The sequence below is a fragment of the Ruditapes philippinarum genome, unplaced genomic scaffold, assembly GCF_026571515.1.
Source record: "Ruditapes philippinarum isolate M1 unplaced genomic scaffold, ASM2657151v2 ctg443_1_1_1_1, whole genome shotgun sequence".
Taxonomy (NCBI): domain Eukaryota; kingdom Metazoa; phylum Mollusca; class Bivalvia; order Venerida; family Veneridae; genus Ruditapes; species Ruditapes philippinarum.
The window spans coordinates 74,768-93,763 of NW_026856675.1; the positions used below are offsets into that span (position 1 = coordinate 74,768).

Below are 18,996 nucleotides of genomic sequence, written 5' to 3' on the forward strand. Positions count from 1 at the left end.
TTGTGAGAAATAGTAAAGTTCAAATAAGATGCGACAAAATTTAATGAGCGCACTTTAAGCAATATTATAACGCGTTAATGCTCGCAAAGGTCTACTGAAAAATAAAATGGTATTTTTTTTGAAAACGTTCAAAAGTATACGGTTTCAAAACGTAATGTTACGCTTCTTTGTAACCAGGGAGGAGTAACCTTACGTTGTTAATTAAAGAAAATACCCGAGAGCATTTTGCGTCTACCACAAATCATGGCCATCTAGATAGTTAATTTTTGTAAACCTTATCGAGGTATTAGTACAGATTGCTTCTCCACAACATCAAGGAAAATTGTTACTTTTTGCTATTATAATTTTTATTTATTTAAATAATTATTATTGGTACAAAATTTAAGGAAATAATCTCCGCCAGATGGGGGAACAGGTGTGATTTTACACTCTACATTGAAACATTTAAACATCAATATTTAAATTAGGAAATTAAATTCTCTTCATTTTTTTCAGCTTGATTGCGAAGCATATATTTAGAACCTATTTTATTGCTTCAGAGTTCGCTCTCTGTAATACTATTAATGATAAGTGGCCGTGATCAACGGGTACAGTAAAGCTTAAACCCACTACCCCCGAGTTGAGATTTTTCAGGTGATTTAGAAAGTTACAAAACACGTATTTCGTTCACGTTTTCAACACTTCTTGAGGTATTTTTCCCCAGCCAAGCCTCCTTAATAATCGCAAAGACCATAAAGGAAAAATATGAACTAGTCTTATATGCATATTATTTCATTAACCACAAAGAACCAATTTCACCGACTAAAGCGTCCTGATTTTTTTCTCTCTCGGTTTCTCAAAAATGATTGATAATAAGTCGGTTAGTGTGACATTTGGTCGATATAACTGATTTAAATGAATGTCAGTTTTTGTTTACCAAATACTTGGATTCCACTTCAGTAATTAACGATGCCCATTCCCGGATCGACAGTCACTTGAAACTGACAACGCCGCGTTGTTTGCACGTCTGCTTCAATTAATATTTACTGTAATTTGGTCCATTGGATGATCCCGTTAAGTTTGCTGCAGATGGTGAACTGTTGCGTTTAAAACTAGCATTAAATATCATTGTGATTTAAAATATTGATTTTTTGTTCGTCTACTTCCTTGAACGGACTGCTAAATTCTTTTTTAAATATATTTTTCTAAAACTACAAAGTTAAACAAGCAGTATGAATTCAGTATTTAAGATCGTTATTTATCAGTTAGAGTATTGAAAAAAGATACATTCGTGTAAAAAGCGCGTTATGAAACAAATTTCGATAGACATATAAATTGTTTCTTATTACTTTTATAACCGAAATTTACAGGTCTATCATTGTGTAATGAATTGATAACGTAAAACGCATCTTATCTCTATCAAACGATAAGCGCGCGCTACAGGACGAGTTGATTACAGCTATCAGAGGGTAAATCATAGCGGTTCTCCCCGCAGGGGGTATGAGAAATAAACGTATACCAAATGGACTCTCCCATTACCACAGCTACTGATGTTGCAGTTAGAAATCTGGAGTGTGTTAGAAAAGCCGACAGGAGTGTGTGCTATTAATAACTTCAAGAAGTTTTGAGGAATTTATTTCTACCAGTCGCTATGGATATATAAGAAAAGTTGGAGTACAGAAAAAGTTTTATATATGTAATGAAAAGATTGAAATGTAGATCGCGCTATTTATAAAGAATTAAACTAGTTTTATAATAAATCTTTTTTTTTATCTCTTTTTGAAGTTCTCTGATATAAAAAAAAGTGTTTTCTTTCAATATAAATAAAGGAAAATATGGAGCTTTTTGGATTAAGCCTCTCAGACGTGTGTAATATGTGTTCGTATCACAGGAAATGCATCTCAAGTAGTGTATATTATGGAATAGGAATAGTTTTAGTGTTACTCGGTGTAATTTGTGATCTCTCAAAGGCTTATAATATAGACCTTACGACCGCCACCATTCATTCAGGGGAGACTCGAAGTATGTTCGGTTTTTCGGTGGCACTGCATCAAGACCAGGGATCTAAGTGGTAATAAAATCATAATTTTAAGTTTTTTCCCCCACTTTTTAGTTATTTCTTGATTTACCAATCATATTATTGATAAATATTCCTGTGCCACATCGTTAATTAATGAATTATAATTTAAAATTAGTTATTTCATTTTCAACATTTAAGGAACCGGTAGCATATAATCCTCCTTACACTTGAAAGATAGAAACATTGCCATTCAGTCTTAAGTGACTCATTTCACTGTAGAGAAATGGTTAGGAGCCAAGTGAAAATTTGTTAGTTTCATAGTAAATTTGAGGTATTCTGAATCTGATGATTGATTGATATAATCGTATGTTTGTTGGTGATGATTATCTGCATGAGTTTAAAAAGAAAAAAATACGAGCTGGTATAATATTAATAAATTAACTAAACAAATAAGTTTGCAAACCAAAGTTGATTCAAGTATAGTCGATATGAATATACAATTTATATGAATATTTATGAACGAGTAGGTGTTCATAGCAAAAAGCGAGAATTTAATCTACGAAACATCCGCAAATTACTCTGAATGGATCGGGGTTTAATAATTGTTTGATTGTGTGTGAATCATTTGGCAATGGGATGTTTGAACTTCTTAGATATATTGATAAACAGCCCGTCAAAGTTAAATAAGTTAAATTGCTAAATCATTTAAAACAAGATGAGAATACTTCCGATTATTCATGAATTTAATAGTGCGCTGTGTTTATTTTTTAAACTGAATCTAATATCAACATTTTTTTGTTTCGCCGGTATACTAGTTGGGTATCCCATGTTTATTACAAGTGATAGTCTATGTTTTGTAAACAGCGTGGTGAATTCGATGCGTTAAATTCGTTTAGGCATTCTTGTATCAAATTCTCATTTTTCAACTATTCAAGTAGTCCAGAACGCTTGATTTTTGTTTCTTGTTTTATGTATTCGTATTACAAAAGGAATTGTGATCGAATTTCAGTTGATTAAAGAACAGCGATCGTACATAGATATTGTTATAATGTGTCAATACGCGTATTTGTTCGTTTGAAGCAAAAAGAACAAAAAAAAAAAAACAACTAGTAAACCTTCAAAATATAGTTAGAAAGTGAAATTAGGCATAATAATAAAACTGATATTGATGACAAAAATGATGATGATGATGGTGGTGATGATAATGATGATGATGATTTTGACGACGATGATAATAATGAACGAAACGAGAAACAAAACAGCAGCGGCAAAAACAATAACAACAAAAACAAAAGGGACAAAACAAATGAAGTCGGGAAGTAATTCCTTTTTCATCAATCAAAGTACTCGGACCCAATTATGATCTATGCATACTACACAGTGCGTTATATGATTAAGTTTACTGACATGTATCTAAATGTATGTTACTGTAAAAGTTATCAATGTGGGGGTGTAGATCGCTCTCTATATTTTTTACTTTATTTCTTAATCAGGAAAATATGTTAAGTAGCTCATTCACAAATCAAAGGCTTATACGAGCTTATATATATGTGTTTATTTAATGTATGATTTCGCCAAAAGATAACGTCAATAATATCATCAAAGACATGTGTGTTTGTATTATATATTTAGATAATGTCTGCTGACTCATGTTAAGAATACGCCTGAACGATTTACTAAGAAACATGTTACTATATGTAAAGAAATCCTCTTTTGATTGTAGGTAAACTACACCTTCATATTAGTTAATACGGATATTAAAGCTTTTTTTGTACATTTACATAACAAGAAACGTTATTCGCTCATATGACGGTCCCCTATTGCTTACGTACACTCGTGCACAATACACAAAGAAGACATACTCACGTACACACACAAGAATTCGTATTTTGATAAATAGTTTGAAGACTGAATCACCTGAATACTTCTGTTTCCAATTAATGAAGAAAAGATGTGTTGTTTTAGGAAAGATAATAAATAACTTAAAGTGCATAAAGTAAATTATCTTAAATACATGTAGTTTCTTATAGATTAATCATCAAATCTTGTTTCCTATCTGAATTATATAGATCTACAATTCCCATTACCCCGCCGTATGTTGATACTGTTGGGTTACCCAAGAGTATCAACATACTGGATATTTTGTTATTTGTTCATATAATTGTTGATAAATAACATGAAAGTCCTTTTTAAATTTTTAAACCGACCATCAGCCTCTATAACTTTTTTTCTTCAATATGTTACACATACGTCTCAAGAAAAAATTGGGATGAAGTTATGTCTTTTTTCTATTTTTTCATTTTTTTATAGAAACAAAGAGATAATTGTTTATGAATTTCGTGACTTCCAAGAGTATATTATACATTTTTATTATCAGAAAACTCACGATGTATTTATCAGAGAATACATCTTTTTATTGGAAGAATGAACAAATAATCTTAATGTTAGTGTGATATATCAGAGACTTGCACCAGTTGTCTGTTGGGAAAAGATAAACATTTAAAAATGAGAGAAAAATCAACCCCTTGTAAGTTAAAGTCCAGGTTTCATATTACACGTGCATTAAGCAAGTATGTTTCCTGTTGCTTTGTTACGTGGTACAAACGCAATAATTCATGCAATATTTTTCTTTGTAAATTGGTCATTTTACAAATGACATGTGTACGGCGATACGTCCCCCAGGGGGCGCTGTGTAGCCATTATAAATAATCCTTGTCTCTCTCCATACTAAATTTACATCAACACGGTACTAATTAGCTCCCTACTGTGCTGACAAATGAGAGGGGCGTGGTCTAATAATGTTTAGATGGAGAAAGACAAGATCTTATTTTTCTGAAATTTAACATTATGTAATACTGATATTAAAACAGTACCACCCATGGATTCATGTAGTCTTCAGAATTGAACTAACTTTTTTACTGGCATCATTATGTAAATTAATCAAAACTTTTATTATAATAAGAATCTGGGACGAAGTGTAAGTTTATGTCCCACTAAGAATCGAAAAGTAGGTAAAGGGATACCCTGGTTTAGCATTTCAGGACGAAGATTAAATTTATAACCTCAACACAATCAAGAATGAGCTTTATCTAAAGATGGTCAACACTATTCAGTTCCTCTTATATTTTATCCTTTATTACAAAATGCAAACTAATTATAAAATAAATCGATTCCAGACAAATACCTTTCTTGAAATGCGACTCATGTGCTTGATATCATGATTTTTTTTTGGGCTTAAAGTAAGTGACTGTTATTCTTACGCATGAAACGGTAAAGGGGTTTTCCGAAGAAATCAGATAAGATGGAAAGAAAAAGAAATGTTCACGTTGAAATGATATTTTCATATTATGGTGACCTTGATAAAATTTGTTGGTCACGATGTGACCTGATTGACCTTATCATCAGTTAAATGATTGCTTGGAGATTAAACCACTTCGTGTAAGAGGATTAAGCATAAAGATACATCCTGATTTGATAATCGGTATAACAAACTTTCCATGAAAGTAATGTTATCAGCACGTGCAATCTTTGCACGTGGTCTAGGGATAATATTGACAAGTTCTCCACTCCAAATGTAAATAAATGATTTAATGAGGCAGTTGGCAGGATATGTCTTTATATGTCTGATTATACGCAAGTTGTCAAAATGACATTACGTAACAAATTGCGTATACTCTTTTTTTGAATACACAACATTGGCAGCATAAACTGACACGTATAACAATGGAATCTTTCACAGCCATATTGTAGAAATAACTGTTCAATGAAAATTGAGATCGCCGTAATAAGATAATAACCATTTCAAGGAAATCTTTATTATAATTATCTCCGGCAATTTTGTCGTAATAATTTACTACACCCTTTTTTCGTGGAATTATAACTCCGTTTAATGACCCTTCTTACACTATTTTAGGTTGTTAGTTGGTGCCCCCAAAGCTTCTACCCGCCAACCTGGAGTAACTCGAGGTGGCGCTGTATATAGATGCCCAGTAGATACCGGTAGTTATTGTCAAGAAATTCCATTTGATACAAAAGGTAGGTTGACAATTTACATTTTTTATCATCTTTTACACTGCTCACCAATTTTAGTGGTGTTTGACCAGTTTAATTGTGAACTTACCGATGTTGGATAAATATCGCGCACCAATCTGTGCGCACGTGCAAATTGTCGGCTGCTCGACGAAAAATCACATTGAAGTGTTTTCATGATCAGACATATGAAGCTTACATTTCAAAATGTATTTTCAAATAGAAGCTGACAAATTTACATATATAACAGTATAAGTTGTATAATACGCATTTTCTTTCTAATTGTTGAACTAGTCAAACCGAAAGTATTTCGACATGCCAAAGCTAGATTCTGAAAGCCTAGAGAGGAGCTAAGATGTTCGGCGTCGTAAGGAATGTCGGTGGTTATACTCCTGCTTACAAAAATTGATCAGCATCCCCCCTTATAATATGTGAATAAGATTTCTGAAAAAAAGTAGTACCTGGGAGGACACCTTCCCACCGCCACATTTTACCTTTTCCAGGGCTGTAATTTGTACAAGTTTGTAAGTTTTAAATATCAATTTTTCATGGTTTATTTCTTCTTCGCTAACATTTTAATGACCTTCTATTGTAGGTAATGGTATACGTCACAATGGCACGCATTACGTAGATGTTGAAGACAAGTCAGACCAATGGTTTGGTGCCTCTCTTTACAGTTCTGAAAATGGCATCATAGTGGTACGTACCAGTTTTATATATAAAAATACACCGTTCGATTATGATTGACACAAAGTCTGTACCTTAAGGTAGTGCAGGGTAATTTGTAAAATTGAGCCAAGTTTCAAACTATCCCCGGATCTCTCCCATGCTGCTTGGTCATTGCTGTGGTTTAAGTTTTGGTGTTTAACTTGCTTCATGCAAGTGTTCATTTACCATCTAACTGTGACCGCAGGTGCATAAGTTATTTGGTTTTAACATGTATATTCTAGACATTTTTGTGTGAAGCAAAATAGAGAAAGAAGTACTGGGATATATGAAAAAGCCTGGTACTGAATTGAAGACATTGTAGGTCTCTAGATTATAGAGAAAACAGAACCCCTTAAGAACGCCCAAATGACAAAATTGAAAATGTTGCAGACTCTGTTTGATAGGAAAGTGCAAGTTACTTTCCACGCACCAACCACCGTCTTAAGCAGAATTCAAAATGAATATGATAATAGTGAAATTATGATTTTTGAAACATTCGCATATGTTTTCATACCACAGTTATCATGGAACCTTCTATATACTTATTTAATAGGTTCTAGTCCTAAAAACGGCCACTAAAAGCTATTTACGGCATATACATGTACATAAATAATTTCTTTCTTTGATGTTTAAGTTTACTTTAACTGTATTTTGTGTAAACCATGCAAATACTCACTGTTTTCATGAGGAAAGCTAAACAAAACAAGATATTGCATGTTATATGTATCCCCCTAGAGAGATGTTTTTATATGTGTACATGTGAACTCATACTTTAGCATCAATTAGTGTAAATTTGAGAACATAAACTCAACATCTGGCATCATTAGCTGCTGGAAGTACTTAACTAAATTTGATCCAGGAAGGGAAAAGTTCGGTTTTCCATATGATTATTATTCACCAATAGTACAGGCACACCCTGAATTTAAAGGCCTACATAATGGATATATATATATTATGTCTTAGTAGAAAATTCTAATAAAGAGCAACAACTCTGTCCACATTTCCTACAGAATGGATACTGGCATATATGCCTCAGAAGAAAATACTTGCAAAGGGCTGCAACTCTGTCCACAACTCTAGAATATTAATTTGCAGGGCTACAACTCTGGAGTTATGAGAGGTTGGTAGTTTTATTTATAGTGCCTTACTCATGACTGAACCAGTATGCACAGAGGGGCACTTGAGGGTCTACCTCGGCCATTAAAGCTTAGAATGTTGGCATATTGCCTAACATGGGTGTGACTTTAAATCCCCACCAACCCACACACTCTCAGAAAAAACTCCAAAAAAAACAAGAAACAGAACAAGATAAATACAGAAAGTGACCTTTAATAGAAATTATAAAGTTAAATAGACGATTTCTGGTTTTATATAAAAAGAAAAAGATTATTAGGGCTTTTTTTCCTTCTATGGCAGGGGCTGTTACCCAAAGAAAAATTCTTTAAAATCATGCAGTTTTCCCCCAAAATTGAATTTACATCCAAGTTTTATCTTCCCCTTTTTGCAAATAATTATATACCGTGTAATTTTCCCCAAAAATTAAGGGCCGGGCTGCTTCCCCAACCTGTGGAAAATGCACTAATAAGGCAATTCCAATTATTATAAATTCCTCCTACCATTTGCTTTGTCAAGGACTTTTTAGTAATTTTATGAGAATCGTTTGTATGATATAATCTGGTGTCAGTGTGGAAGGAAATACCGTCTTAAGTTGATAATTAGTACATGTACTAAGTTACAAATTAAAGATTGCTTGATTTATTTCAGAAAAGTTTTTATTGTAATTTCATACAATATATATTGATTTTAGTTTATTAGTTTTGATTAATGTGTAATAGAGTAACTTAATATGGGCCATTTTTGCTCCATTACAGACATGATTAGTTGTCCGGAAAAATTGCTCTTGTAATTGTTAGATTACTCGAGACATTTAATCGTTACACACAGTGTGGATATCAGTTAATTGACCCTCGCTGTTTAGCCTCACAACCTTGTTATAATGAAATTCATGGACTGATGGAGCATTGTATGGCCTTGAAAAAGTGTTAAATACTGAAAATCTTGAAACAAGCTTATAAATGTGATTTCGATGCCTGAAATAATGTACGATGGAGCATTGTATGGCCTTGAAAAAGTGTTAAATACTGAAAATCTTGAAACAAGCTTATAAATGTGATTTCGATGCCTGAAATAATGTACGGAAGAGCACTTGAGGGTCTTTCTCCATTAGTAAAGCTGGCACTTCACCATTATTATGACCTATACTGTGTTGGTGTGACAAGATGTACGGTAAAACCCAACCCACCAAAAAAAAAAAACAATGTGGTTTTGATTCCCCGGACTGGCCAACTAAAAATACTTATTTTCTAATCAGTCTTTTGGATTCGATTTTAAGTTGAGGTCCCGTGTATTGATGGAGCATTGTGTGGCCTTGAAAAGTATTGATGATTTAATACTGAACCATATAAAAGTTGAGTCCAGCTAGCCCTCCATAATTTTTGGAGCAATCTGTTTCAGATATAAAAAAAATATAGGAATACAAATTTGCAATGATTAAGTTTCATAAATGTTTTTATCTGCATAATATTAAGCATATATATAATTGCTTAAGAGCCAAGTTTTTTTTTTTGATTTTATATTTTAAGCCCAGTTTTTCTAATTGTGGATGTAGTAAAAAAAAAAATTTTAAATTAAAGTTTTAGGTCTGGATGTTTGCCACACAATTGGAAAAAGAGGAGAACATGAATATGACCAGAAATGATTTAGATCCTGGGTAAAACAAGACTGAATAAATAGTTCTTTCTTTTATTGCTTTTGTAGGCTGCGCAAATTAATTGAATAAAAGTTTTATGCACTTGGAGAAATTAAGTTAACATTGGGGCACAGTTTATTCTGTAAATATCTGAATTTTATTAGGCAAAAAATATTCTATTCTCGCTGAGCAAATATGTTTGGTAAAATTATCTTGTAATATCTAGACATCAAATTTTCCTAGATGTTTGCATAATTTGTGCATGAAATTCTGCAACTAGCATCAATTTTCTTGTCTATAAAAGATGGGGAAGTCAGGAAATTTGGCAATTATGGTTTGCATGTGAATTTAGATATAGAGAAAACAGTTTCGATATTATGGCAATAAATTTCACCGAGATTAAGAACAAACTTTGCCTTATGACAGCTAACCAATAGACTGTATTATTAAAATGGTAGACTGTGATATTAATGGTTGAATAATAGAATGGTTATGGTATGTGTAACAGGAAATATGGGCTAGAAGCACTGGTGCCAGTCTGTGGTCGATCATTCTCATTATTATATCAGTTTTTTCCCTTTCCCTGTTAATCTTTGATAAGATTTATGAATGGAATCACGTCTTGTAAGAATTTTTCTGTGGTTTTATTGTAAGAGGTGTATATTTTGCCACTCCTGTTTTAACAAAGAGTGTTGCTATGTTAAGATTTCACACTCAGACATTAAGATATAATTATGAAAGACCTACATTCAAGTGTTTATTGTCTGTGTGTGTGTGTGTCTATAGAAAATTGTATCTGAATTCTCATAAGCCTTAAAATTCAACAACAGGAGACAAAGCTTTTATCAAAGGAGGGGTAGGGGATTGATAATTGGCAAGATAGAAACTATCCTTGATTTTGGCTTGTGACTGTCCAAAATATAATGCTTTTCCTTCTTTACCTATATAATGAGACTTCCAATTTCAGACATTTTGCAGTCTCGGACTTCTAAATGTTGGAACATAATGGGAGCCCTGGTTATTTAAATCCTGATATCCAGCTAATGTAAGCTGCTTGAAATATTTGAACTATCAGTCCTGTATCCTCCATTACCATAGTAAAGCTTTAGATAGTCTAAATCTTTGACTGTTGCTTGTATATTTCAAAATCTTTGTTTAGATTTGTTATATAGATTTGTTGTATTAAACTTAAAGTATTTCCGAGGCCATTGACTTATTCAGAATTGAGAAACACTTATTGTATATACAGTTATATGACCAGAGTTGTAAACAAAATTTTTACAGCCACTAGTAGATGCCATGGTGTAAGTTACTATCCTGTATTGTTGTATATGCTGTAACAAAACACTGTATGTTTCTTACTGATTACTGTTAGAAGACCTTTGTTCATTTGCTTGTCATAATTTGTTTATTTAGTGAGAGAAAAACACACATACTGTGGCATCATTTATCTGTAAGCTTCTGACTGATATAGATTATATACTCCAAGAGATCTATATGTTACTCCAGATGCTTGAATAAACATATACTAAAGAAAAGGATGGTAAAATTTATCTAACTGTTTATGAAACTGTCAAACATGATATTGTGATATAAAGCCTATCTAAAACCAATGTATTTCTGAACTGGGGAACTGTCCGGCCCACAGTACACCTGTGTTGAACTGCCAGCTCATGTCTTTTTAAAATTCACCTCCAAATCACAGCATTGCAATGTTCTTGCCCTTTTAGATATATATATAATACCATTCAATTAAACCAATAACAATGTACTTTTCATAGGTAAATAATCTTGACAATAATTACAATAATAATTATAATAACTCTGATTTCCTAAGGCAGCTAATGCATTTTCACAATCCTTCAGTTTTAACTTAAATTCCATTTTCTGTATCTTATAAAATAACTGTATGAAAATTTTGACCTTAATGGAATGAATAGCTATTATTCTTACAAGAACCTGCTACTTTTCCAGTATACATTTACATGTATATATATCTACATTATCTTAATGAATGGAGTTTTCTTTCTTCTGGGAAGAATTTAGGAATTTTATGTCTGCAGTTGTTTTTGAGAAAGGTAAATTTGCAGATGGCCAGCTGTTTGATGAGTTGAAGGGTCTGTTTTCCATTTCATTACATTTTCCCCTGCATATCTGGATTACTTTCTACCATCTTGAAAAGTTCTGAAGTTGCTAATTCCTTTCCCATTCTCCATTTTGTTGTAACTAAATCAAAGTGATGATTTAACTTTTGCAACTATGAATGCCAGAACTATTTTCTGAATACCTTAGACTTAAGATATATCTATAATGCTATGATGAATTTCTACTAGATTTAGCCTGACTTAACTCTTTTATACTCACTTATACTAGATCTACCCTGAATGTTTTCTACTAGATCTAGCCTTGATGGCCCTTTCTACATGATCTAGCCTTTTCACTAGATTTTGTCTACTAGATCTATCCTGAATGTCTTCTATAAGATCTAGTCTGGAATCTTTATTCTTGATATAACCTGAATGTTTTTAATAACTATATCATACCCATATCTTATATACTAGATCTAGTCTGAATGCCTTTCTACTAGATCTAGCCTGGATACCTTCTAGATCTAGCCTGAATGTCTTTCTACTAGATCTAGCCTGGATGCCTTTCCTCTAGATCTAGCCTGGATGCCTTTCTTCTAGATCTAGCCTGGATGCCTTTCCTCTAGATCTAGCCTGAATGCATTTCCTCTAGATCTAGCCTGAATGCCTTCTAGATCTAATCTGAATGCCTTCTAGATCTAGCCTGGATGCCTTTCTTCTAGATCTAGCCTGAATGCCTTCTAGATCTAACCTGAATGTCTTTCTACTAGATCTAGCCTGGATGCCTTTCCTCTAGATCTAGCCTGGATGCCTTTCTTCTAGATCTAGCCTGGATGCCTTTCCTCTAGATCTAGCCTGAATGCATTTCCTCTAGATCTAGCCTGAATGCCTTCTAGATCTAATCTGAATGCCTTCTAGATCTAGCCTGGATGCCTTTCTTCAAGATCTAGCCTGAATGCCTTCTAGATCTAACCTGAATGCCTTTCCTCTAGATCTAGCCTGAATGCCCTTACTAGATCTAGCCTGGATGCCTTTCTTCTAGATCTAACCTGAATGCATTTCTTCTAGATCTAGCCTGAATGCCTTTCTTCTAGAAAGAGCCTGAATGCCTTTCTTCCAGATCTAGCCTGAATGCCTTCTAGATCTAGCCTGAATGCCTTTCTACTAGATCTAGCCTGGAGCAGCCATTCTTCTAGATCTAACTTGAATGCCTTTCTTCTAGATCTAGCCTGAATGCCTTTCCTCTAGATCTAGCCTGAATGCCTTTTCTCTAGATCTAGTCTGAATGCCTTTCCTCTAGATCTAGCCTGAATGTATTTCCTCTAGATCTAGCCTGAATGCACTTCCTCTTGATCTAGCCTGAATGCCTTTCTACTAGATCTAGCCTGGATGCCTTTCCTCTAGATCTAGCCTGAATGCCTTTCCTCTAGATCTAGGCTGAATGCACTTCCTCTAAATCTAGCCTGAATGCCCCTACTAGATCTAGCCTGAATGCATTTCCTCTAGATATAGCCAGAATGCCTTTCTTCTAAATCTAGCCTGGATGTCTTTCCTCCAGATCTAGCCTGAATACCTCTACTAGATCTAGCCTGAATGCCTTCAAGATCTAGCCTAGATGCCTTTCCTCTAGATCTGCCTGGATGCCTTCTAGATCTAGCCTGAATGCCTTTCCTCTAGATCTAGCCTGAATGCCTTTCCTCTAGATCTAGCCTGAATGCCTTTCCACTAGTTTTAGCCTGAATGCCTTTCCTCTAGATCTAGCCTGAATGCCTTTCCACTAGTTCTAGCCTGGATCCCCTTCCTCTAGATCTAGCGTGAATGCCTTTCTTCTAGATCTAGCCTGGATGTCTTTCCTCCAGATCTAGCCTGAATGCCTCTACTAGATCTAGCCTGGATCCCCTTCCTCTACATCTAGCCTCGATGCCATCTAGATTTAACTTGAATGCCCCTACTAGATTGAGCCTGGATGCCTCTACTAGATCTAGCCTGGATGCCTCTACTAGATTTAGCCTGTATGCCTTTACTAGATCTAGCCTGGATGCCTTTACTAGATTTAGCCTGCATGCCTTTACTAGATCTAGCCTGGATGCCTTTACTAGATTAAGCCTGGATGCCTCTCTTCTAGATCTAGCTTTAGTTGTTGTACAAGAACATAAGATACTCTTCTTTTCTTGCCTTAAAATTCAAGTTATTCAAGGATTTCTCTTTAATCTAATATCAAGTGATATAAAAATAAGACATTATATTATACATGTATACTTTTAGTCTCTCAAAATGAGATATTTTTACTCTAGCTGATCATATCACATTGTTACCATACAGACCACTTGTTGTAGGGTCCATGGATGTTCATTGTAAGTCACTTCAGATTTTCTGGAAGACAGATATATGGGAGAATAGTGGGTAATAACTGTTGCTTTGAATTACAAGACTATATATAATATTCATGTTCATCTGAGTGTTTTCCTATCTTCCAGAGAACATATTTTGCCAATTTATCTGAGGTGTATATTTCAGTAATAAAAATACTCGTTTAAGACAAAAAACACATGTTTTTGGCTCTAATTTAGCTTACTTCTGCTATTTTATTCCAAGGAATTTTCTAATTATCTTGGAAAATTTGTTTGTAAAGGTTAACTTAGATTAATGTTATATTTTTATATTAAAAATGTTATGGAAAATGCAAAATAAAGGGTTCAAAATAAAAGAATATTGGTCTTTTATTAATAAATAAACTTAATTAATATATCTTGATAAAATGTATCCATTTGAGTTAATTTTCACTAATAATTTCTTCAAAAAAAAACATTTTATATATTTTGACAAGCCTTCTGTGTCCACATGGTTAAAGTTGCTGGTCTCAAATCACTTGCCAGTCTCTGCATGAGGTTTGAATCCCGCCAGATATTCTTTCATGTCAGCTTACTGAAGGCCGGTGGTTTAATTTCTACACCGGTGTCAACCCAGGATTGAAATACTGTACAAGCAAGGGGTACGTACCTGAGGTCGTCCTCGACCAGTATAAACCTAGAAATTGGCTGTGTGACCTTAACAGTGTCAGTGCAAACGTAAGAGGCGACTAAATAGGTCCCAATTACTGGAGGCTCTGAATCTTCTTAGCTCCAACAGGTGAGGTGGTTTTTGACCCCTGGTGTTGCTTTAAGTTTGTAACGACCAAGGTTAGCCAAAATCATCTTTCCTGTTTTGGTGACATATGGCCTGAAGCGTGTTGGTGCGCGCAAAATCTTTACAGTTCTGTTGGCTGTATTTATTTAATATTTATTAAAAATACATGTAAAATATCCTGGTTTTTGCCTTGGACAATTATAACTAATTCATAGGAGAACAAGTCAATGACTCAAAAATCTTGGTGGGTGCTAAGCTTTTACTGCTTGATAATATTGTACAGTTTCAGTCTTTAATCTCTGCAATCCCTGGGAAAGATGGCTGAATGGCCCTGATTAATTAGATAAAAGACCAATTAACTGTTAAAGTAGCCATAAAGTGAATATTGTTGAAGTATTTAGGTGGCTGACACCCCATTGTGTCCATCTATAAACCTATCATTACCTGATGGTGAATCTTACTATCATTGTGAGAGAGTGATTAACTCTGGCATCCAGGTTCAGGTCAGTGCTTGTAACAGGAGTGGAACCTTATCACTACTACCTATCAGTGAAGAGTACAGGTGGGAGGAAGCTATTTACTACCTGTTTCATTATAATTATGACTGTGTGTAGCATAATTTTCAAGATGCAGTTTCTCATTATGTACTTTGATTGTTACATATATTATTATTTATACAAAACAGAATGAAGTTTCCCTATTTCAGGGCCTCAATCCCTTCTAAGGAAAGAAATGCCATGAAAGCACCTACTTTTGCTCAGCCTTTTAAAGTCAATGTAAACAACTTAAAACAACACTTACAACTAACAAAGAAAAGAAACAACGCAATTTGTTTTAAAGAAGGGAATATCCAAGATAGTTGAATCAGTCTTAATTCAAGTGTTTATAATTTTCAATAATTTGTATTTATTTGTGGATCGAAACACTTTAATTTGAACTTTTATCTAATAAATTTTTCAAAATGGTGTCAGAACAGTGGTAAGGTTACATGGTATGTGACAGCTGCCTTCTTTTTAGAAGCATTGTCTGTCAACAAAATCAGGACATCACAGAGTATAAGCTGTTGCCTTAAAATACAATATGATTGTGTCTCCTTGGTGTTTGAATCTTTTAACCATTAATGACATTATCCCACATCAAGATTGCCCAGATCTGTTGCCAAAACTATTATTTTTTGTCATCACATATTAATGATTTAGCAAGCTGCAGCCAAAATGATTATTGATTATGATAAAATCATTGATAAATCATTTTTTATCCCTTCTCCTGCAGTAAATTTTTGGTTTGAAAAAGATGCTCTTTTTAACTTGAACTTATTTTAGTGTATGGTTTTAAAAAGTCATTCGATACCACAACTGAAAGTATAAAACAAGGTTACTCAACTTACTGGTACCATAGACACTTCTTTTAAAATACAAGTCGCATACTTCCAGGTATAGCTCTATACTAAAAGGAACTCCACTGAGGTCAAAAGGCCAAGAAAATATAAAATTTGGAAATTTTACAAATTTCAAGTGAAACACTACAAATGAAAGAATCTGCAAATGATTTTTTTTTTCAAATTAATATTAATTATTTTACAAGTGTAACTTATTTTAATATATTTATTTACAAGTGTAACTTATTTTAATACATTTAACTTAAATGAATTTTATGTTGGAATATTGATTTCAGTTTAATTATGTTAATTATAACTTATTTAATTAATACAGCTAGAGTTTTAATTTATAGATTTATAATTGTCACTAAATTACAATGTTTTAATTGGTTTACGGTATTTAATTGTGATTAAATCAGAATCAATACTGACATTGTAGCGACTAACATGCTTTTATTTTGTTACGGATAACAATACAATAATTTTATGTTGGCCCCGAGGAAGGCATGAAATGACAACATAAAAATGAAATTAAAATATTGATTTCATTGTTAAAATGTACATGTAACATCTGTCTCGACATCACAGGTGATCTCAAATTTTCTGTTTTCAGTTGTACAGTCACCCCCACTTCTTTTTTTTATCATCTAGAAAACAAAGGATTATGAATATAAATTAGTGGTAAAAAAATTCTATTAAGAACAGAAGGGAATTTTTATTAATGTACACAAAACATGTGTCTTGTCAATGCAACATATCACATTAAATACATAATGGACATGATAACCAAACATTTTTTCAATATTTAAATTAAGTTGATTATTATTCCATATATTAATTGGTTTTTAACTGATCAAATAAGAGTTCAATGTAAACTGATAAACTTTTAAGAGTACAGTGTAGAGTTGAAGATAATGGTGGAAATCATTAAACAGATGAAAAGATTATATAGGGGGGAAATGAAATTTGCATTAATTTTGTCTTTTTCTTTCTCCTTTAATTCAGATTTGAGTAAATTTAAATCCTGACTCTATGGATAAAAAAAAAGGTTTCAGGCATTATAGAATTAAAACAAGTTATTTTTAATATCTTGAATCTTTGGGCCTAGATTCTAGAATAAAAGTCTGAAAATTTCCATAATCAAGATTATCCATAGATATTTTACCAGATCTTACTTTAATATTCTGTATATTTCAGGTAATGTGCAGTTAATGTAATATATGCCTTTACAAATTTGCCCCCCCCCACTCGTCTCCAGGTCTGTTATAATATTTGTTTAAGACCTGATTGGAAGCATGTCTGACCCTAGGTGTACCTTCTATAGTAAACCTGCCATTATTTGAAGCAGATGTGCCTTGCGAGCTGTAATAATAACCAGAAGGCCTTTTATTCACCCCAAAGATGCTTTTTTTCAACCCAAAGATGTGCATCAAGAGGAAACACATGTCAAATGACTAAAAGTCATCATATTTTACTTCAGATATAATAGACTAAAGTTTATTTTTATCACAAGCAGAAGAATAACATATACATGTAAATATGTGCTTGTTTGATTAACTTCATGTTAATACATATTAATCAAATATGAGATAAATAGTGCATTAATAACTTGGATATAGACACATCAGAACATATTCTCAAAATGATCACTAATCAAAGTTTCCAAGTCATACCTTAAGGTACTCCTTTGAAGAGTACTCTTTGAAATTGCCTACCTGCTTGACTGACTCATAGCAGTATTTACTTACCTGGTTAAAAAAGTACATACTTATACCAGTTTCTCATCTTAGATTTAGTTTAATGTTATTATCATCATAAAATGATGTAAAAAATGCCTTTATGTTTATATATATGAGTTCTGGTGTTCATAATTGTTAGTTTAACCCAAATCTGATTCAGTTAATTAAGTCTTATCCTAAGTAAAACACAGAACCTGTGCAGTTTTCAGAGGTTAATAAATTTTTTAGTATAATAATGGAGGAAGGTCAAGCTGTTGCAAGTTACATAAAGCACTCAAATTTTGGCTTTTCCTCCACCTATGACAAATAATCAACTTAAAATTGTTTCCTTTGCCCACAAATTGCAAAGTCTTACTTCTTCCCTTACCAATAAAATCTCTTCTGACACACAAGATTATCTTTTACCATACAAATTTACCTACCTGCTCAATCCTATTTCAACTCATTTCCCATAGCAAATCTGTGAAATTAGTGTCTGCTCATGTTTTCATGTTTTTTGCCAAGATTATCTAGAGTCTACATGTATACATACAGTTGATTCAGAGTAAATACACTTTATTAACAAATTTCATTCCAATATTAATAAATTTCATGCCAGAATAGAAAAAAAACAGAATTAATCCATAAAGAAAGCCCAACATGTCAAAATTGAAAATGTTGCAGGCTCGGTTTAATTGAGCCTGTTCAAAGCCATAGTTAAAGTAGTGTTAATTTTCTAGATTTAGAAATATTACAAAAACACCTGAGAAATAATTTTCTGTAAAAACCTTTTTTAATTTTGCCAAGTTTGGAGATTATACGATTCCAAGTGTATTCCTTTCTTTTGTTTATAAATTTTAATCAAAACCATAGCGATATCATTCCTGTGTTGTCTAGTTTCAGCTATATTACCAAAACACCTGAGAAATATTTTTGTTTAAAACTTTTTTAATTTTGGCAAGCTTAGAGACTATATGATTCAGAGATTATTTTTGCAGTTTTCTTTGTTGTAACATGGTAGGAGAAAGTTGTATATTTCTAGTCTGTAGTTACCTGGGTGATAACAGAAGTAATTTTGGCTACAGTTCATCTCGGAACATCATTGCCGTAGGGATTTATCATAGTTTATAATTATGTACCTTGTACTGCTAAATTTTTCTTTCTTGGGAATATTATATCTGTAGTCTCAAAAGGCGGGTTGA

General features: G+C 33.1%; 1 protein-coding gene across 6 annotated transcripts in view; it reads left to right on the forward strand.

Annotated features, from left to right (window-relative positions):
* The first annotated feature begins 1,441 nt into the window (after positions 1 to 1,441).
* Positions 1,442 to 18,996, forward strand: part of LOC132747290 (integrin alpha-V-like) — a 78,682-nt gene continuing 61,127 nt past the window's right edge. For 2 of the 6 annotated variants that reach the window (XM_060736622.1, XM_060736623.1), the window contains exons 1-3: positions 1,442 to 2,050; positions 5,913 to 6,034; positions 6,624 to 6,727. In XM_060736622.1, coding sequence (XP_060592605.1) covers positions 1,815 to 2,050; positions 5,913 to 6,034; positions 6,624 to 6,727 — 462 coding nt within the window. In that variant the 5' untranslated portion in view covers positions 1,442 to 1,814. Of the gene's footprint in view, positions 2,051 to 5,912; positions 6,035 to 6,168; positions 6,278 to 6,623; positions 6,728 to 18,996 lie in introns of those variants that run through there. The other 4 variants (XM_060736625.1, XM_060736624.1, XM_060736626.1 and 1 more) reach the window with 3 other exon arrangements.